At 42.8% G+C, this 21,995-nt stretch overlaps 1 protein-coding gene across 6 annotated transcripts in view; it reads left to right on the top strand.

Annotated features, from left to right (window-relative positions):
• Nucleotides 1–21,995, top strand: part of LPIN1 (lipin 1) — a 369,397-nt gene that overhangs the window by 193,591 nt on the left and 153,811 nt on the right. For all 6 annotated transcript variants that reach the window (XM_069605954.1, XM_069605950.1, XM_069605951.1 and 3 more), the window contains 2 exons: nt 7,957–8,086; nt 21,321–21,672. In XM_069605954.1, coding sequence (XP_069462055.1) covers nt 7,957–8,086; nt 21,321–21,672 — 482 coding nt within the window. The remainder of the gene's footprint in view (nt 1–7,956; nt 8,087–21,320; nt 21,673–21,995) is intronic.

Raw genomic sequence — 21,995 nt, 5'->3', positions numbered from 1 at the left:
ATATACCATGGGTGACATCGCTGCATCGTGCATGCGCTTGGTGTGACAGACAGCCAAAGTAGGCGCTGTAGCCCCCAATGAGAAGATGGCAGCTTCTTCTGTTAACTGGAGTTGAGAGATTGCCACTTGGGCGACTGCAAGGGGATGTAAACACTTTCTTTAAGTTAAACGCTAATAAAACATTAATGCCGTTGCATTAATGAAGCATGACTACAGCGTGTAGTCCTGTTGGGAGTATACATTTCGTTTGGGTCACGCTGTGGTTCATAGCTAGGAAGGCTCTTGGTGTCCCTTCCACTAAACGCCTGAGAAAGGAAACTGTGTGCACTTAAAAGCCTTCAATGTAAATAAATGTTCTGAGCCTGAAAGATTGCACCGTTTTTTCTCCATTTTTGCATCTTTTTTTAAAAAAATAAACATATTTTACCTTTCGCCTGATTAAGGCTGTCTTTGTTAGTTTTACTTTCGCAAAGCTTGAAATAAGTGTTTTCACTAATTGGAATGAGATCTGGACACCCAATTCCTGGTCACTATGTCCTTTCCCATTCCCTGCCAAAATACAAGTTGTGAAAGGTCGTAGCTTTTTTAATGACCCTATGCTCATTCTTTTTATTCATATTAAATCAGGGTCTAGCACATTATTATGCCAGTTGCATGGCAAGTCCCAGATTTTTATCTTGTCACATTTTGGTGATTTATAGACGTATTTTCCTGTAAAAACAGTTGTCTGAAAGGGAATAAATTACTTACAGCCATTCATCAGGTCTTGAACTTGGCATTTGTGACTGAAAACAATCAGTCTAAAAGATGTTGATTTAATTGCAGCTATCAAGCAGCTTCTGGTGCAGTTTAACTGTGTAACCTCAGCCACATAATGTCTAAGCAAAACAGCATCTAAGCACACAGCCCCTCTCTCGAAAGAACAAGGCATGATAACCTGTTCAGTGGTTATTAACCACATTGAGAGTTTGCAGCCATTGCTTTTTGCTCACTGTATCTTCACAGATGGGAAATATCCATTTGCATATCAGTCTTTGTCCCTCCCACAAGGGCAGTCCAGCACCGAAATGCTATGGCAATTCCTCTCTGAACAAGAGTACCATCAGCAACCCAATACACGTGTTTCAGCCTTGTTGGGCCTCATCAGTGAGGTGAAGCTGAGCCTCTCTAAGCACAGTGAGCAGGGAGTCCACGTCTGGTTGCCCTCAGGTAACCTAGGGTGACCAACCCCAAGTTCCTTTCAAAAATACAAAAAAGGTAGCAGGCACCCCTCTCTCGAAAGAACAAGGCATGATAACCTGTTCAGTGGTTATTAACCACATTGAGAGTTCGTGGTTAACAACCACTGAACAGGTTATCTATCATGCCTTGTTCTTCCGAGAGAGGGGCGCCTGCTACCATTGTTGAATTCTTTGAAGGAACTTGGGGTTGGTCACCCTAGGTTACCTGGGGGCAACCAGACGTGGACTCCCTGCTCACTGTGCTTAGAGAGGCTCAGCTTCACCTCACTGATGATGCCCAACAAGGCTGAAACACGTGTATGGGGTTGCTGGTGGTACTCTTGTTCAGAGAGGAATTGCCATAGCATTTCGGTGCTGGACTGCCCATGTGGGCGGGACAAAGACTGATATGCAAATGGATATTTCCCATCTGTGAAAGGCACAGTGAGCAAAAAGCAGATGGCTGCGAACTCTCAATGTGGTTAACAACCACTGAACAGGTTATCATGCCTTGTTCTTCCGAGAGAGGGGCGCCTGCTACCATTGTTGAATTCCATGTAAAAGGAAGGATTCAATCATAACATTTTCTCCAGTGGAGTAGCTCTCCCCAGTTAACCTACACAAGCTGCTTGCCAAGCAGGAGCTGGTGTGGACAGAGAGTCACGCTGCTGGTATGATAACCCTGTTTTTGTGTTGTCATGTTTCATCTCACCTGTGCCCAGGCATGGATCGATTCTCTATCCTGGGCTTTCAACATGTTCTCTGACCATAGCAACTGGGCTGACAGACCATTCCTCTTTCCAAAAGGCACCCTCCCACCTTCCTTTAACACACCACTCGCTATTGGAATTGTGTTACCTATTTCTGTTGCTCCTCGAAAACCAAACAATAAGGAGTTCATGATGTAGTGTGAGGTCCTGTTGCCAACCTAGGTCCATATCTGGAGGAGAGGAAAAGTTTAACTGAGCAAATGAGGGATATGGGGGGATTTATACTTCCAAATGGAAGTGGTTAAGCCCAGAAAAGATAAAAACTGTGTTCCTTTCAGGGAGATTCGTACCTCAAAAGTACACCCTGGGACGAAGAAAAGAGACATGGATGTAATGGTATGCTGTATATAGACTAATTCTCACTTTACTATTGATGCTACTCTATAACAGACTAATCATTTTGAACATTTTTGGGAAATCTAATTATTTCCATTTTGATGAATTGAAGTGTATATATGAAAAGTAAACCTAATGTATAAAGTCAGTGATGTAACAGTTGCTCTATGCGCATCAAATATCGTAAAAAAACAATTATATGCCTATGTCCCAGCCGCCTCCCACCATGCTTTTCCGCATAGCACCCTGATCATTTGCCTCTGGACTGCTTGGGCCCATGCCATGGGTGGCCGCTTTGCGCTCATTGCGAACCGCTTTCTCTTAGGGCACTCCACCTAAAGACTTCTGTCACTAGGAGGGACTTTTTCAGTGACCCATCCAGAAGCAATTCCAGGATTTTGTGAAAGGTAAGACACAACACCTCTTCAATCGGCTCCCCATTAAGAGTGATAGTTTCCTTGTGAGCTCTCCTGTCAAACAGGGCCTACCAAACCGAAGCATGACAACTGGGAGTAGCATTGACGTTTTGTGCAAGCAGTCTACTACTGGCTCCCCAATGGATCTATTCCGACCGCTCTGGCTGGGTTGGAGACTGGACCCAATACATCTGTGGGCCTAGGTGGGCCTATAAAATCCACTAAATCCAGCGCTTGGCCCCTTCCTGAAGGGCAACAGACAAGCAGGCCCAGTGGAACACTGTCAATCCATTGCTAACCACCACTAAGCCACCAATTCTGTAGTTAGGCCTGCCCTTATTGGGAACTGTCTCACCCTGCACTAAACCATTGCATGTCACAAACCACAAGCTAGCACATCAGCCATCAAGGAAGCATCCGCTGAGGCAGCCAAAGCCCTATCGCACCCTTGCGGAGAGTGCCAAGTCTGCATAGAGTGGACACTGAGGTGTCTGCAGCTGGGAACCCTTGGAAGATAACAGACTCTATAGAGGAGGCATCCACCTCACACAACCCTGAGTGGACGGTGATTGACGGAGGCTCAGCTGGGTCTTCTATGCCCGATAGATTGGCTTGGTTAAGTGCTCAACACGTGTGATCCCGTAGATGGAGCTTTATCCAACAGTGTTTATTTATTTATTTATACTTTTTACATTTGTATAGCGCACAAACCGCCATTGGGCATCGAGGCGTTGCTACTTGTGATTAGGTGAAGAGCAGTTTTTTCACCGCTTTGCAGAATGCCAGGTGTGAATATTCTGCTCGTAAGGGAGCAGGCATGGCAGTCCATTGTAGGGCTGCTAGGTAGGGGAAGCTGGCGCCGCCTGCTCTGAGTCTCTTGACAACCATATTGTATAGGCTTCCCATAAAAGTCTGGATGCCCCAATGTGATCTCTTCATCAAGGGCCTGTCCCTTCCACAAACCAGTGCTCCTCCTCCTTGCAGAAAGAAACCTCCTTTTTTTATGAAATTCATGCAAATCATTGCTACTCCAACCATGAAGGAGTTCTTCCTGGACAATCCAATGATCTGACAGTCAAGATGATCCTCCTTGTTTAGTACCTTCAAAGACCACAGATCATCATCTGGTGCCAATTGACAAGGCCACCGGCTCCTCAAGGAGGTGCTCAGTCTTTCACAATGAGTCCTCAGGTGCAGTTGGTGGCTTTGGGGGCCACTACAGGTACCATGGACCCCTCCCCCATCAGGGACTCCTGCCTCAGAAGTGGGGGATGGATCTAGCCCGTAGCAGGATGATTCTGATCCTCTCCTGGAAGATGAGAATGAGACCAGCTCATCCATCAGGCCCTTCCCTGAGTGGTTCTTCGGGGTGATGGCGGTTTTGAGCCTGCCAGTACCCATCTCTGCTCCTCTCGAGATGAGGGTGTTGCCATCTGTCCGACAGTACAAACCTTCAAAGTTAGGGTTGACCATTTGACCAGATGTATTCCTGGAGGTGAAGAGGGCATGTAGCAAGCCCCATGCAATGCCAGCTACAGCCAAGGGGTTGGAAGACATATATAGGTTTTTGGAGGAGGAGAAGCTGTGCCTATCTTCACATCCAACTGCCCGGTCTGCAGTGGTGGTGGCAGTTCTAGCCCAACCTAAGCACGCGTTTTCAGTGTCATCATCACTTCCCACAGGTAATGAGGAGAAACCTCTTGACACAATCAGAAAGAGAGTCTATGCCAAGGCTCTGCAATGTTTGGATCTCCAGATGTTTTGGGCTACAACTACAATCAGCCCCTGCCAGCCTAGGCTATGATAGGATACATAGTCCAAACATCTGGAGAGATAAAGGTCTAGGCTAATGCCTCCTTGCCTCTCCACCAGGCTAACATGGATGCCATTGTTTCGACGTGCAGTGCCAGGTTATGGGACAAAATCAATGATTTTGTTGAGTGGCTTCCGGAGGAAAAGCAGGACCATTTTAAGACATGAGTAGCTGATGCAAAGTCAGTGGAAGATGATATGTTGAAGACAGCTGCTAACCACATTGAAACTGCCTATAGGGGCATACACATTGGAATTGATGTCAGGCGTCAGGCATGGTTGAGGACCATGAAGTTCTGGATGCCCAACACAAGATACTCAACCTTCACTTTGATACAAAAAAGATTTTCCATACTACAAAGAAGGTGAAGACTGACACTCTAACAGACAGTCCCTTAACCACAGTCCCAAAACTTGCAACAAAAGCATCATCCACTGCTCACAAGCTGGACAGTAGGAGAGACTTCCAAGGCTTGAGAAACGTTCAACAGCACTCACAGGGCACTATATCTGCAGAACCGTTTTGAGTCTAAGGCAAAGCAATGAAGCTCCGTCACAGATGACCCACCTCACTCTTGTGGGAGGTCAGGTGACTGCATCAAGACCAATGGAGGCTGATCACCCGGGACCCTTGCAACTTTTCAGTAATTGCTGGGTGGTACATGCTTTCTCCCCTGCGTATTTCCCCACTTTCTCCCCCTCTCCACCAATCTTTCTTTCTAGCCTGGAAAGCTGCTGGACCTCAGAGCTGTTGAGTGGGTCCCCCGGTTAGAGGAAGGCTTTGGTTTTTATAAGAAAGACATGGACAGATACAGGATGATTCTCAGCCTATCCCAGGTCAGCCTCTCCCTTTCCCTGAGTGATTGAAGATGGTTACCCCCACACAGATCCTTTCTGCTCTGCAGAAGGGGAAAAGAGGGATTGGATCTGTGTGGTGGACTTGGAGGATGCCTATATACAAATCCACATATGGCCTCCTTATCGCCAGATCCTGAGATTCTCCATGGGCTTTTTGCCCCTCCAGAGTGTTAGTGTTGTGCCTCAGTACAGCACCCAGGACCTTCTTGAAGGTTGTTTACTCTATCACAGCCACACTTTGGGGGACAGGCATACACATATAACCCTACCTCGATAATTGCTTGTTGAGAGTCCAGTTCTCATCACAGGTCCTGGAACTGCCATTCTCCTTGGGCTTGCCCATTGTCTGGGAATAGTTGGATCTGGAATCATATCAGTGCCTTTCCTTCATCAGTTATGTGTAGGATAACCCGCCTCGGGAAGACCTTTCATCCGAGGACAGGATGAAGGAAATTGCCCTGCTGTGTGCTGCAGATTCAGAAACTCTGTATCTCTTCCGGCGCTGATTTGTCGGAGGCCCATAGGCTTCAGACCTTGTGCGTCATAATGTTCACTTTTGCCAGGCTTTGCGTGACGCAGACTCAGCTTAAACTAGCCCGCCACTGCAAACAGGATGTCCAGCCTAGGTCAGTCTTGTTGCCTATCTCCCTGGAGATGATAGTGTAACTAGACTGGTGGGGACATAGGTCCAACCGCTCAATGCACACTCCTTTTCATACGCCAGTTCCCTGGATCATCTGCAAGTAAATGACAGCACAAGAGAAGACACGGTACATCAACATTCTTGAGCTGAAGACCATTTGTCTGACCCTGGATGCTTTTCGGCCCACCCTGCAGGGTCACTGCATGTTGGTCATGAAAGACCTTTTGACAGCAATGGTTACATGAACAAGCAGGGGAGCAGATCTCCACCCTTACAAAGGCTGGTCCTACAGTTGTTGGACTGGGCAATAAACTTTATCACAATCCACCCTCTAGACTGCACCCCTCATGTTCACGCAGACACTCTTAGCAGATTGAGCAGTACCCATCACAACTTGGAACTCAACAGAGATATTGTAGTGGAGATTTTCCATGTGCACGGTTCACCCTTGATAGAGCTGTCTGCCATGGCGCAGAAGGCTCAAAGCCCCCTATATGCATCTCATGGGGGCTGGACTGCATTTCTGATCCCTTGGGAGGGACACTTTTTTAATACCTTTGCCCTTATGACAATGTTAGGCAAAGTCATTCGCAAGATTCTAAGAGCACAGCACTGCAGGATGCTCCTGCTAGCCCTTTACTGGACAAAGATATACTGGTTCTCAGAATTTTTAGAGTTGACAATATGTTCTGTTCAGATTCTTTGTTTCACTCAGAACCTTATCAGTGAGCAGGAGGGGCAGTTTCTTCAACCCCTCCCTCTCCCAGATTCGATGTCTGGTTCCTGGGGACCTAGTCTATCACTTGGAGGAGAATATGGCAGTACTTCAGGAGGCTCGCAAAGGTCAACTAGACGACAGCATGTCAGAATATATCTGTGATGTTGTCATTGTTCTTCATACAGAGGTGCTAACGGTCTCTCAGCTTTCATGGATAATGTTCTATACTTTGTCTCCAACTTTGGCATCTTCCGGAATAAAAACTTGACTCATTTAGTACTTATTTGTCCTTCACTGGAGGTTTGACCATTTCTTTCCAGAATCCAGTTGTAAAGAGGCATTTCAATGTCTCTGCTAGTCTATACCCCCTTAGTTGCCGGGCTATGCCCCAATGGTTCTGGTCAGCCTTATGCATAAACCCTTCAAGCCTATGGACTCAATGAATTTGAAACTGATTTGATGGAAAACACATTTCTAGCTGCCCTTACATTTGCTAGGCGTGTTGGAAAACGTCTGTCTCCCAGTAGTTGTAAGGAACCCTTAATCCAGTTCTTCAAGGAAAAGTTTGTGTTGTACATTCAACCTTCTTTTGTGACAGAGTTCCAAATCAATCAAGAAACTTCTCTACTCGTATTTTCCCAAACCCAAATAACAACTTGCAAAGAATATTGCATAGTATAGACATGGCAAGGACCTTGACATTTTTTTGGAGTTTTTTCAGAACTTCTGAAAGCTTGTTTGTCATCTACGGGGTCAGCTCCTAACCAAGACTCTTGATGCAGTCACCCTAGGTAAAGCACATCCCAAAGAGTGCAAAGCTGCCGCTCGTGTTCAAGGCTCAAGCAGGCTAGACACAAGCAATGAAAGTCTGCTGCAGAAAAGATATTTATGACAAGGGAATATGGACTATGAGTAAAGGAGTCATTATGGTGAGTAACCTAAATTTAGTTTTTAAACAAGTTCACATAAACACATGGAGCCCTTAAATTTAATGTGGAAATGTCTTGGCAAGCAAACCCCCCTTTTCCGCCCGTGAGAGTATTGAGGGTATTGAACGCTGGTATTACATCCAGTGATCTGATAATTTGAAAACTGTCTGCTGCCTTATACAGAGGGTGCTCACAATGTCTTGCTGTTTCTTCCATGCTTTATGTTGCTGTTTAATGCACATTTTCTTGTTCAGTCCTCCAGGTTCTCGTTCGCCCACCCCTAAGAGTGACTCAGAGTTAGTCAGTAAACCGATGGAGAGAGCTATGCTGAAGTATAACCCGCAAATGCACTGGGCTTGGGGAGAACTGCCACAAGCGGCAAAGGTATGTAGAGATGCGTGTATTGAATACCATCCTTTGTCTTGTTTTCTTCTGCTGAGCGACTTAAACTCACCCTCCTCCTCCATCATTATTCCCATTCTGATAGTTTATGTAAAAGTAGTTATCATTAAAGAGCTCTAAAAACAAAGTTGACTTTGAAGAGACAGTACTATCCAAAGAAGCTTTCAACAAGTACTTAAACACCATTGACAAGTAAGACAACGTTGCATAGGGGAAAGGATGAAGAAGGAACATATCAACTGCTGCTGAGCATAAGATCAAGCTATGTTTTACGCTCCATCCAGAAGTATAGGAGATCTTATGACTCTGACGAATCACCTCAAAATCTACGTGGCACTTGATAGTCAATGAGTGCAACTGAGTCAGCGCAGGGGTAATGCAGTCCATCGTGAAATAAAAAATTATATGCAGCTCCCTTCTAGTTCAAGGGTTTCTGACATCCTGGATTATATTGCTTTATCTGGCCTCATCCTTTTATAGAAAACTCCAACCTTCCCTCAATGCTAAGAGAGTCAGTTGACAGTGTAAATCCCACATTGCTGTGTCCTGTATTGGACTTGCAGGTCACGAGTTTAAATGTTGGTGCTGCTCATCTCATTGACGTTAATAAATTGAGTACTTTGAAACTGGGTTAAAATAGCACCTCCTGTTTACAATAGATCGGAATCTGTGCTAGTAAGTGAAGTATAAAAAACAAATTACTAATATTGATAGATCATCATTCCGGACGCATTTGTGTCTAAATATTCCAACTTCATTCTTGAGAAAGTGAGATGACTCTTTTATCGCCCCATCTTGGTTAGGAACCCGTTTTAATTACTAAACCATCATAGGTTATGTATTTTCCTAAATTTCCTGTTGCTCCTTCATTCAAGAATATCTAAAATATATTGCTTAGCATACTTTGTTATGTACTAGTGGTGCTCCATACATGAAGCACCTCTATTCCCTATCCCTAGAAGTTTACTTCAGTGGAAGGTGCAGCCTCTGTTCCTCACTGGAATTAGACCATTTGAATTGCCATGTCTCCATTGTTTACAATGGAAGAGAAGCACAGTCAAATCTCTAACAGTGCCTGGCGCATGAACATGCACATATCAGTATCCTACCTGAACTCAGTCTCTGCCTCACCCTCTCCCATACAATCCCTTCCCCCTGCATGTAAAGGTGTTTGGCATGATAGAGCGAGAAGCAGGGTCTCAAATTGCAGAGAGAGGTAGCAATCATCTGCCTCCTACCACGGCTCCCCTGGTACCTGTCAATCAGTTTAGCAGGAGCTCCAGGGCAAGGGAGGGGGGAGGCTGCTAACTTATTTCTTCCATTCACCCCCTGCTAATCTCTCTGATAATAGCAGAGTAAAAAAAGAGGCTGGGGCTGAATTGCAAGCAAGGGACATAACAGCTTCCAGCACCCTCCACCCATGGCCCTTGCTGTAGCATGGCAGCAGCTGCCGATGAAAGGAAGGGGAAGCCTGCACCTCCTTGCCTTCACTACAGTTCCTCCTTCTTCCTCAGTCCAGGCCTCATAGTTTAGCAGGGGATGGTTGATAGATAGAGGTTAGCCATGGCAGGGTGTAGCTGTCATTCACTTGTTGTCAGTTCTGCTGAGCTTTATGCCACGACTGTGTGCTGCAGGGGCTTTTGTATAGCCCCTGAAGATTCCAGCAGACGAAGTGGTTTTCTATCAGGAAATATTTTCATTTATAGGCAGAATGTGTTCTAATACCATTATTGATCTTTCCAGCTGGCTTTGATAAGGGGAATTGATAGAATGTACCTTATTAGCGGCCCATCTTCTTCTCAGAACATCTTACTTGGGTGGCTACCAATTATACCACTGCAAGTTCCACTGGAATATTCATGATTCCTTATATAATGTGACTTTTCTAAGCTCTAGCTGCCCACATCGGGCCAGAACCACTAGGACGTTTAACATCATTACATAGAATCCATGACTAGAAGCATCAATGCTGCAAGAAGACTGATGCTTTATAGGTTGCCCAAAAAGCACTTGTGTAACATCGCCCAATGTTAAAGAAGACACAATGTTTTTTTTAATCTCAAAATGCAACCTTTCTAACATATGCTAGGACAGATATAATTAGATAAACAAACTCCAGTCCTAGAATATGTGTGGAAAGTCCTGGATATGCCAATGAAAAAACACCTTTCTCATGGACGATGTATACGTGCAATGCTTTCACATGTTACGGTCCAAAACTGCCTCCTTGCAGGGCTGTTGCTAAAGCACCATAGAAAGATGTTGCCATGAGAGAATAACACATTGAAATAAAACCAGTGCATATTGTAGTGATTCAAGAAATGTTCCTTATTTAGAAAGCAAATAGTGTCCTGGCCAGCTCTTTAGCATCACCTGTTGTTCACAAGTTCACACAATTATAGAAACTAACTTGTAAGCTCTGTTTGAATAACACAGTTGTGTTGTTCATATTAAAATATTTCTGTCACACACCCGTTCATCTACCAGTCCATCTAACTTGAGCGCCTAATAGGATACCCTTCTCATATAATTCATATTGGCATATGTAATCCCTTTTCTTTCACCTTCTACAGAACCATCATAGCTACACATTAAATCTACTTAGTAACTGTTTAGAATTGACTTTACACAATTAAATATATTGCAATCTCTAATACATTTCATCACTGTGAGCTTATGTTAACATGTGTAAGACTACACCATTCCTTTTTGAAGTGCATAAACCTGCTAACAAGGTGGATTGCGGTTTTAGCACGCAGAAGCGAGCATACATCCACATGTTTGCTAGCCGCAGCACAAGTCTTTGTTTATGTAACTCTGCACACACAGCTGATTTTCAGTCTGGCAGACAAAACAGAGCTCTGTTAAGGGATGGCAGGTTTCATTGGCATGGCAGTGCACTCTTACTCAAAAGGTGTATGGAGTGTTTCGGTAGAGGACCGAGTTTGGCTACTTTAGTGTAAGAATGTTAGTGTAATAATTAGGAAGCGTGAACAACCTCTTTAATAAAGTCATAAACTCGTTTTGCTGTGCTCATAGACTACAATGTATTTGAAAGTCTGTATACAGCAATGCACTGGGGATGTTGTATGCAGGATCAAGATTTGTCTCAGGTGTCATCTTGGTGTACATTGCTGTGTCATTCCCCACAGCTACTGCTATTAAATATCTACTGCACTAACCTCCCCCAAATTAGAGTACGAGTCTGGGTTTTTCATTGTCAATTTTTATGGTGATTGTGGAGTTGTGGTAATTCAGAAGGGTCTTGAAGATTCCTTTGTCGTTGGTTGAGCATGTGTCGAAACAAGGAAATTGTGATGGGAAAGAGAGCATTCACTCCTGTACCCGATAAGGCAGGTACCGGACTGGGGGTGAGCGGATTGCGGCAGCCACTGTGTATATGGAATTAGTTTATGTTTCAAAGTGAATCAAATCTAATTGTGTATTTTGAGCACCCGTTAGTAAATGCAGTGTTGCTAATTCCCCTACCTGCTCAATATATAATTAGAAGTGTAAACAGTCCTTCTTTGTAGAGAAACGAGTCTAGATCCCTAAACACCTTCTCATTCTTAGGGCAGAACAGAGTGAAATCTGCAGAGGGTGTCTCGGTTTTGGGTGACTTCACTCTGCTGGGCCCATGGAGCTTACTACTCGAATGTCCCGGAAATCCCATAAACTTTCTCCTTAGCTGACAGCTTATACCAACAAATCAAAGATTCTTCCAAATACTGACCTTTTCCCATGTAAAAACAAGTTCTGTGGTCGTTCCTTCCACATACGGTGGTACCCTGGAACTCTCCTCTATTGACTCTGCTCAACATTAAAGCCGTTCTAGTTCATAGAAGCTTAAACGTCATCATACCCTCATGATTCCTGATCATGCTTAGAAATACAGTGGTAAGATATGGCTAGCGATTTAGCACCAGGGTGGTCTTTAGAGGGTGAAGGTTTGCATGCTATAAATATAAAAATAAATGCCCTTGCCCGCCACACCTGATGCAGAGTGATGCCCAAAGGAGTAATTAAACTGACTAATTTGTAATATAACATTTATTTGAGATTTATATAGTGTGGACTATGTCATAGTGAGCCCTGAAGAACAGAACGTGAATAAAAACAGTAATAACAAAAGCAACATTACAAACAAATTAGAGCAAGTTATCAATGATCAACGGCATAGGCGTCTGCAACGTTTCACTTTCCAGATGTTTTGAACTACAACCCCTATCAGCCCTACCCAGCACAGCCAATGGTGAGGGATCAAGGTAGTCATAGACCAAAACATCGGAAGAGCCGCAGCTTACAGAGCACTGATATGTACTGATATCAAAAGGAAATACAACCAACAAATTTCATCAGACATTTACACAACAGGGGGCAAAATATAACATCCGTCTTTGAATTAAGCCAGGGAGTTTAGAACAATTATACAGGGAAATGGAAATAACAACATTTGGTTTAAATTGTAGTCATCCTGTGGCCTCTCAACTGTTTTGCCCTCTGAGTAACATGATCCTTCTCTACTGACTTTGCTGGCTCGGGCTGATGCGAGTTGTAGCCCAAAACACCTGCTCATCTCTGGTTAAGTTGACGAGGCTGGAAACAGTGAAAATCTGTTGAAAGCAGTGAGATCCGACAGTTGTACCAGGTATAATGTGAACAAATATATGTTTACAGTTAGCAGAGGGCCTAGGACAGGAATTATCCACTGTGGAATAACCAATTTCATGACGATAGATGGGAAGGCAATACAAGTGCAATACATTATTGGTGAAGAGGAGTGATTAGACTGGCAAAAGTATCTGCTGAAATCAGGGAGGCCAACACTGTGGGAATACCTGTGTAGCCTTACTCTTATTGCACCTGGGGACCCTTAGCATCATGTCTTTCAAACCTCAGGAAGGGAAGACAGAAGGGTAGCGTTGTATTACATAATGGAAGCAGTATATGTAGGTGGCATAGCAATGCCCAGCCCTACAGATAAAGGGTTTATCGGCCACCTTTACTCCCTAAAAATAGGCAAATACTCCCCAATAATAAAAATAGGCAATGAAAATACTCCCAACAAAAATAAGGAAACAGGGAACAGACACATGAAACCTTGTCCCCTGCTTTCACCCACTGAGCTCCATGGATATGTTTGGACCAGTAGTGCACATATTACGACTGGAAGAAGCTACTATTATTACTTCTTCATCAGAAGAAGTAAACATGTATCTTTTAATGTACATGAATAACTAGTTGCAGAAAAATTATTATACAAAAACATTTCCGTTTTCCAGTTGAAACATATTTTTACCTGCTCATAAAATACTCCCATTGGGAATTGACTTACATTTTTACTCCCTAAAAAATAATTGTACTCCGAACTGTAAAAAATAGGGAGCAAATACTGTAACATCCAAATCTTATCTGGAACACTGACAACTGGGGTCATTACGAGTCGGGCGGTAGGGAATACCGGGCACCGGTAAGGAGACTGGTGCCGGTAATCCCCTACCGCCCGATTCCGTCCCTTACGGGTCCCGCTAAGGGACCAAGGCGCAAATAACGGGCTTGCCATTCGCGAGCCTGTTGTTTGCGCCCTCCCCATTCCCATTGAGCCCTATGGGGACTCAAATGGGAATGGGGAATGGTTTGCGCAATGGAGACTTACTGGTCCCATCACGGTCGGACTAGACCGGTAAGTCTCCATTGCACAACAAACACCACACACGGTCACGGTATGGGAGGCAGCCATGGAGCTAACTGCTCCATGGCTACCGTCATACTCGTAATGACCCCCAATGACTTTTCAGTTTGGTGTATTGCCTCAGCTTCTAGCTTGTAAGAGTTTATGCTTGCATTTTGTGTTTGCCTTTTCCATGACTATGTTGTTCTTTTCTCTTAACGGAAGGAGGGCAAAGTGTGTGGCCTGGTGTTGGGAGCTCCTTGATGCCACTAGCAGCAAAGGAGTCCAATATGCCAACCACACCTCATAAATGCAATTTTGTGAATCACACCCAAATTCTGTGTTGCCCACTGCTAACTGTCCAAGGGCACTACTGTGAAACACCTGAATTTCTCTTCCTAGTGATTGCCTATTGTTGGAGCATAAACCTAGGAATGTACTCATAGTTAAATTCTACAATAAGGATGCCATTCTGAATATGACATGCACACAAGGCGGTGTGCATTTAGCAATATAATAATACCACTACAGTACTAGCGGTAAACACTTCCTTCCAGAATCCATTCCGGTAGGTGAAAGTATTTGTGGTGCTAGAGTGTTGGACATAGTGTGTTATTGGTTTCCACTATCCGTTGCCCTGCTTCACGCTTCCGTCTTCATTTCTGTTATTGACCGTTCCAAAATGGATCATCATCTCCCTCGTATGCTGTCACTTCGTCTCTTCATTGATTTTTCTTCTCTGTGCTCTCTTAGTCATCAAGTGGTGATGATATTTCTCAGTTTTTTTTCTGCTGGCCCTCACTGCTTCAGATGTATTTCACAGGAGGGGAGCAGTGAGATCAGTGCTGGATTATCCATTAGGTCAAGTAGGCAGCGGCTTATGGGCCCCGCTCCTTTGAGGGGCCCCAGCAAGGCAGAGGCCCTGCTGCGCTGCGCAACAGCCTGCCCCACGTTAGCATTCTTATATTTGCCATGGGGGCCTGAAATCTCGACTGCCTAGGGACCTCCACAGGGTTTAATCTGGCACTGAGATGTGTGTCAACACGCGCTCAAACCTCCACAATTACGACCAATCTTCCAGTGGCATTTCTGGGGCAACGGTCTACAACATGGCTCTTTCACGACGGTATGACTTTGCTAGGTTTTTAATCCTTCTATTCTGCTTTGTCCCATGGATGACAATTATTTCAATCATACATGTGGAACGATGTATTCCACAACATATGCTGAATCTGTGTTCATGACACGTTACAGACTCTTGGCAAATATATCCAAAATGTTTGAGAGTTGTGAGTAGAAAATATGATAAAAATGGTGTGTTCCATGTAAATTCACTAAATATTTAATTGCATTATGCACCTGAGCATGATTTGTAGTGCCATATTTTAAAAGTTTTTAGAATCCAATATAATGGCAAATATGCACGACGAAAAGGGTATATTATGCCAAGACAAAATTGTGATATGTACTCACAGTGATGGCATTTCCTTTAGTCACTTAGTGCCATTCACACTTGAGGTTGCAGAGATTCTAAATGTCGAAACTATGTAAGGGGACATGTGAGTTGCATTATTTGTGAAGTAAAACGTCCCTGGGGTCTGCCACCTTTGTCTCTCCAGATGTCTTAGACTACAGGTCCTAGCAGCCCCAGCCAGAATAGTCAATGGCGAGGGATCATGGAAGTTTTAGTCCAAAGATCAATTTCCATCATTGACAGAAATTGAGCCAAAAATGACTTTTAAATGTATTAAATTGGTTTACAAAACCTTAAAATCACTATAACATTGATGAAATCCTTCCCTAAACCTTAAAAAATTTTCATCATAAATGCGAATCACATTACTCAAAGTGCAAAGACACAAGCTCACATTGACATACACATTTAATGAAAACATTTATTATTGAAGGCATAACCTCTTTTTTTTTTTTAAAGTTCCCTAAGAGTGTTTACTGAAGTTCAGTCAATGGGCCTCATTATGAGTTCTGCAGAATTAGTGTTGACTCCTTATTCCGGGGTATCGTAAAAGGGGCGGTAATTCTGTTAGCGCCACTTTTACCATATAGCAACACACTCATAACGAGGCCCAATATGAATGCTGGTGCGATTTACATGTTTTCATTTGAAATTCTTCAAAAGTTGTTCAGCCACACAGATAGTAGAATTTTCGGCTTTCATTAGTGAAGAAAGGGCTTCATGGCAAGTTTGCTCACTATTTGTTAGAAATGTGGGAATGCATATAGTTTGTTCAAAGGATGCTGTATACTAACTTTGATAAACAATGTTAAAGCCACATATAGGTGGGCAGAGTACATGTTTCCACCAACACTGCATGGAAGAATTTCGTTGTAACACTCCAATTGCTAAAGTAGATGTGTTGTGTTAATGTCTTTTACAAAAGATTGTTTGACTTAAAAGGAAACCAAGTAATGTGAACTTCAATCCAGATAGGCCACTGAAGAATTTGCGATTAGCGGAGGTTAAATTCTACTAGTTTATTCTGAATATATTTTCGACAGCATGGAGAGAAGCAAAGCATTTTTCTTTGACATACGTTGATATTTGATTTCTAAGTACATTCCTCAAAAATGCCAGTTCTGGCCTCATCGCTTGGATCGGCGTAGCCTTTTTAAGAAACTATGTAAGCTTTCATCATTTCCTCTCAGCAATCACATATCTTAAATATAACTGCAACACCAAATGTGTACTCCATATGAAAACATCAGTAGTAGATTGGTAGTTCTGGTTTTTATAAATAGCGGCAGAGAAAGCACCACATTTTTACAATCAATCACATTAATTCCAGGAGAATCTGAAGTTGCTGAGCATCACTAAAAGGCTTTGCTTCAACATGTATCTTTTTCCAATTCCCTCCAAAAACACTTCTTATTGAAGTCAAACCTTAAGATGTGTGTCTTTGCATAGTTTATTTGAAGTGTTTTTAGGTGTATTTTGCAATAGGGATAATGATTGTTGAAGACAAGTTTTCCTCTGTTCAAGCAACACTTTGCCACGAGAAATAAGGGAAACACTTGTAAATTGGAGCTTGATTAGGTCCTGAGTAACTGTTGATTCTATAATTGGATTCCTGTTCAATAATTATTTTCTCCAATTCAGGCAAGTAGGGCCCATTTTTCTTTACTGCGGTACTGCGGTAAGCATTCTGAATATTGTGTTTAAGTATACTAGGTTGACTTCTGTTTTGGACAAATGTTTAAAGATGGCAAAAGCAGATGCTAAGATGTTCCATTGAGCTCATCCATCGCCAGTCTGAAGTATGGCAAGACTACCATAGTAGAGGATCTTCGGCACCTCAATTAGATGAGGGTGATTTTTCCCTATGGTTGAAGAAACCTGTAATTAATTAGGATTTTTTGTGCATTACCCTGTTAGGGTGAAAACAGAAGACAGTACTTTATTTGCGGGCTAGGCATTATAGTTTCTCCTGGCAGATCTTCATCACAGACGTATTAGGAGGAATTGCTTCAGAGGCTCCATAACCTTAAAGGCAACTGAACCAATTAAAGGACAATATTTGATCAAGCAACACCCCTTATGCAGGGACCTGGGTCTACCTCAGCATGTTTTGGATCTAGCAGAATATATGGCAGACAGGATTCTTCTGCCATTTCCTCCAACAGGAGCAATGCCATGTGCGCAGCTCTTCTTAATGTGCGATCTGCAGTAAAACAAAAATTACATTCTTTTTCACAATCTAATTTTAGTTATTCAGCTGAACCTACTTTGTCTAACTGAAACATGGTCTGGAGACCATTATCTCGGTGCTTTTAATCTACTGTTCCCTAAGAACTAATCTGCATGGGCAACATTGATGGAAGAGTAGCTAAGATCTTTACAAACTCGCTAAATGTATTCAAGATGTAACTCACTAGGCTGATCATTTGCAGAGATCTTTATTTTTGTCTACAATCTCTGTCAGGTCAAGCAGGATTACTGATTAGTGATCTAGGGAATGTTGGTCTGGATCAGAAGGTGTCTTTTCCCACTCACATTGTGAGCCACATTTTTGATTGTGGTTTTACTAATTTCACGTGGGTGGAGGCTTCTAGGTCCCCACTGCTTTCCTAGACAGAACATGTACAGTCCTTTTCTGAATCTCATCACGCGTGCCCATTTCTCTTGTAATTGGTGGCTCTATGCATAAACTAGTGCGTAAATGGAATAACATCTCAGAGGCTGGCTTGCAAAGAGCAGACTCTAATTTGCAAAACTCTGTAGGGCATGTTTCTCCCAACCCAGATTTTTCTTTTTCTTTATTGCTCCATTTTTACACTAAATCACACTCTGTAGAAGACTCTTTGGACCCAGTTTAGTTTGAATCTGTTAAGTTGCTCCAGAAGAAAAGGAATCCTTGGTATAGTGAAAGGCAAATAGACTATCAGGTGTCTCGAATGCCACTGGAGGATTAATTGAGATCTCCCCACTAGACCGTTCTATCTCAGACATTTCCCAAAAATGATGATAAAGCAATGTAAAAAAAGATATTACTCAGAACGGCTATTCTCAAGTGCCAACAGTTGCAAGGAACTGTTTTAAGATATTGCACAAGCTCTATTCTTCACAAGCTTTAGGTTCTCTTCTTCCTAATCCTTATGTGATGTACTGGCAGTGTTTTTAGGAGAAAATCAATAATGTTAGAGCACAATGTATGTCCTAATCTCCTGTAAGAGACCCTTGTGCTTCATTCGCAACTGAGCCTGTGAACATTTGTGTCTCTTTTCTTTTGTAGATGTCCAGGACCTCTCTATTACAACTTCTGGCCAATCAAAGACCAATGGGTCTCCCCAGGACACTTGTCCGCCGTGCCTTCTTAAGGCTCTGCGCTCCTGTATTACCGCTGATCTCTGTAAACTCGTTCACCTGTCATCTAATTTCTACACATAACTGAGACACCTAAAGTATAGAAAAGTTAAAGTGTCCTAATAGTACTGCTTTGACATGGACACTAAAGAGAATTTTAAAGGGAGTGCCTTGTTCATGATCCACTGTTGTCTGGAGCAAATGGCATTTCCGACCTGTGGAAAGTATCAACCATGCTAACTTATCCACTGTAGTCTAAAACATTATGTGAACATGTGTCAAACTGTATATTGCCAGCAGTACATGACTGATTGGGATGTTAAATATTACTTGTGTTCCTTTACACTAAGCAGTTCACATATGCACCAATATTATATAGCTCAGCAGGCTGAGTACTTGTCAAGAACCATATTGGTTGCAGGTTTAAATCACAGTGGGACTGACTCCCAACTATCGCGCTTCTGAGGTCAACAATATGGCTTTTCTACATCTGCATTTCGCAAACCCTTTAAATGCAGGATAACATACTCCCTTCTTTGAATCCTGCAGTATGACTTTGTGCACCCGTGTTCACCTGTCTAAGAGCATTTTCAAATCCTTTACTTTTATTGTTCTCCCAATAATCACCTGGTTTACTTTATGCTTGTGTTGTTTATCTTTGTTATCTGAACGCATCATCAATCACCAACTCACTTAATACATGCCTGTCCATGTCCCAAGGGTGTTCAAATTTAATCAAACAACACAGACTTCACCTGGCATGCTACGGTGTGCGAGTAAGAAGTTGCAAACACAGACTTCACCTGGCACGCTACAGTATGAGAGTAAAAAGTTGTGATGCAATCAAAAGCTGCTATAGATTAGCGTTGACATTCTTGAATCCGTCCTGTACCATTGCAAATGAGTAGCTATAGTTCTGAGGGTCTGGTTTAGATCATTACTTTCTGACTACAAGCAGAGTTCAACGTTTGAAAAATGTTCTTTCATGGTGCTTCAGTTCACGTTTTTATCATGTAAATAGAATGTTCTATGATACTCACGAAAGACAGCAGCCTCCTCCATCCCACTCAAGTGTGGGACAAAGGCACCCAGGATCTGTTTTTTGCAATGTCTCATTCCCTGATGGTTCAATGTGCCATTTTTCGGCCGAAAAAATTATCTTCATTTGCGTAAAATAATTGATATTGGATGATTTTCTTCCAAAATCTGTTAAGATAATTTTTGAGTGGAGGGTATAAATTCCTGTGTTAATCCATCCATTATCTTTGTCCACTTCTAGATGTTTGTGCGATAGCTTGAAATTTTTCTTGGGGGCTCATCTGGGATTGAAAAGAATTGAATAATTTCGGCCAACAAATTCATTATTAAAAAAAAAAGAGGAATGATCATTTAAATGTAAGAACACTGGATGCTCAAAATATTGGTACTTAACAAATGAGTATTGTGTGCACTGGTACTGCGCTATACACATGTTTCCAGGGCACGTTGATTGTTTTAGCATGGCTCCACTGATACATTTAACCACCTGCACCAAATCAATTTTAGAAGCTAAAGATCAGTGTTCTTTTTAATTTTCCAAAGAGACGTAGAATTTTTGAATTACTTAAATCAACGTGCATTGTATACTCTATCATTTAAGTGTTCTATATCGTGATGGCACATGTGGAAAGGCGGCAATGCATCAGCCTCAAACTTTACAGTGTTGATGTGAGGTATCTGCTCCTCTACATCTGCGTAAGTGTCACACCCAGCCTCCGTCTTACTCATGCCTTGTTCATATGGTTTCTTGCAAGCAAGCCATGAACATCCTGGGAGCTTTGTTAGATGCCGATTTAGCCATTGATTCTATAATTGGGTCAGTGTTGAAAAAGGATTTTCTCCACTTCAGGCAAGTGAGACAGATTTTGCTTTACATGATGCTGCCGGCCTGGCTGATGTGGTGAACATTTTTAATATTTTGAACCTAATTAATACCTTCCATAATTTGCATATGGGGTTTGCAGTGGCAAATCAACCATCATTAGAAAACTAACATTGCTTTTGGATGTATATATTATGATTCAGCTGCTATTAGCAAGTGACTCTGTAATTAAAGAGCCTCCAAGGATTGACAGAAAATATCAGCACCAGGTTTAAGAGGAACTCCCTTGAACAGTTGATAATAGTTGAGCTTAGTGCTTCGTGACAATCAGATAACTTGCTTTATTTGAAGGATACACTCAATGTAAAAAAGTCTTCTAGAGGAGCCATGTTGCTAACGCTTCGTGCAGTAAGATACTAGAGCCCCATTTAATGTGTGTTGGCCATGTCATAATCCTCTTTGCCTTTGTTATTTTTCCAAACAAACCTGCACTGCTGTGACTGCCTTCCTTTTGAATGTTATTTGTTGACGGTATGCCTAAAGCTCATTCAGTTCTCATCATTTAACCCCTTAAGTGGCAAGGACGAGAATGCTCATCCTTTTTGTTCAAATATTTCATGAAACAGAATACAGTGCATAGCCCAGGCTAGGAGATACATGTTTGTCCAATGGTGGCAACACCCATACAGCAACGCTTGTCTGTCCAATTAACTTGTATTCACATAATTAGAGCCCATTCAATGATGGCAACTGCTGTGTGCTGTACAGTAGTGCACTGAATCACATGCAGAGTAATTGAATGCAGGATTTTCACACTAGCCTTCTGTTTGTTTTAATTCACTTTACATTTCTGATTATTACTCAGCTGCCGTCCTTGCACAAGTCAAGAGAATCCAACCTAGCAAACCTCAACCTTTCTGAGAGCACGCATTTCCGGGTCATTCAAGATGATTCTCCATCTTCTGAACCCCTGAGAAGCTTGGCCACTCTTTCTCTGCAGGACCACGTGGATACCGGGCTGCTAGAGGAGCTGGGTCATGATCCAGAGCATGAGCCTCCAACTGAGCCTGAGCACAGCGACACTGCGATAAATGTACTTGATGCTGAAATGCAAGGAGCAGCTGCGCCTCTACCAAATGCGGAGGATGAGAGAAACCACACCACAGTTTGCATCAACCAGCCTGTGAGCAAGACAGATTCTCCTTCCAAAAAGAAAGGTAAGCCTGGGTGCCCAAATGTCTGCTGCCAGTTCTGCTACCTTTTTTCAGTAATAGATTGTTGCAAATTTCCTGGGCATTTGGAATAAAAATATGTAGTAATCATGACATGTACATGCCCAATCAAAAAGCACCTCAGTGAGTTGGGCGGGGAGTATCAGGGGGTAAGTCGTTCTGTTTCCTAAGCATGTCTGTGCCATGCAAGGTTACCAAAACACTAGTTCCAGTTTGAGTTAGGAGCTAGTGTATACTTTGTAGAACCAGTCACAGTATTCAGTTGTAAGTAGTAAGTATTGAGTAGTTTCTGAATGGAGACGATTATT

This window comes from Ambystoma mexicanum, chromosome 4p, assembly GCF_040938575.1.
Source record: "Ambystoma mexicanum isolate Mex_15411 chromosome 4p, UKY_AmexF1_1, whole genome shotgun sequence".
Classification (NCBI taxonomy): domain Eukaryota; kingdom Metazoa; phylum Chordata; class Amphibia; order Caudata; family Ambystomatidae; genus Ambystoma; species Ambystoma mexicanum.
Note: the sequence above shows the minus strand (reverse complement) of the source record. Positions and strands in the feature narration are given on the sequence as shown.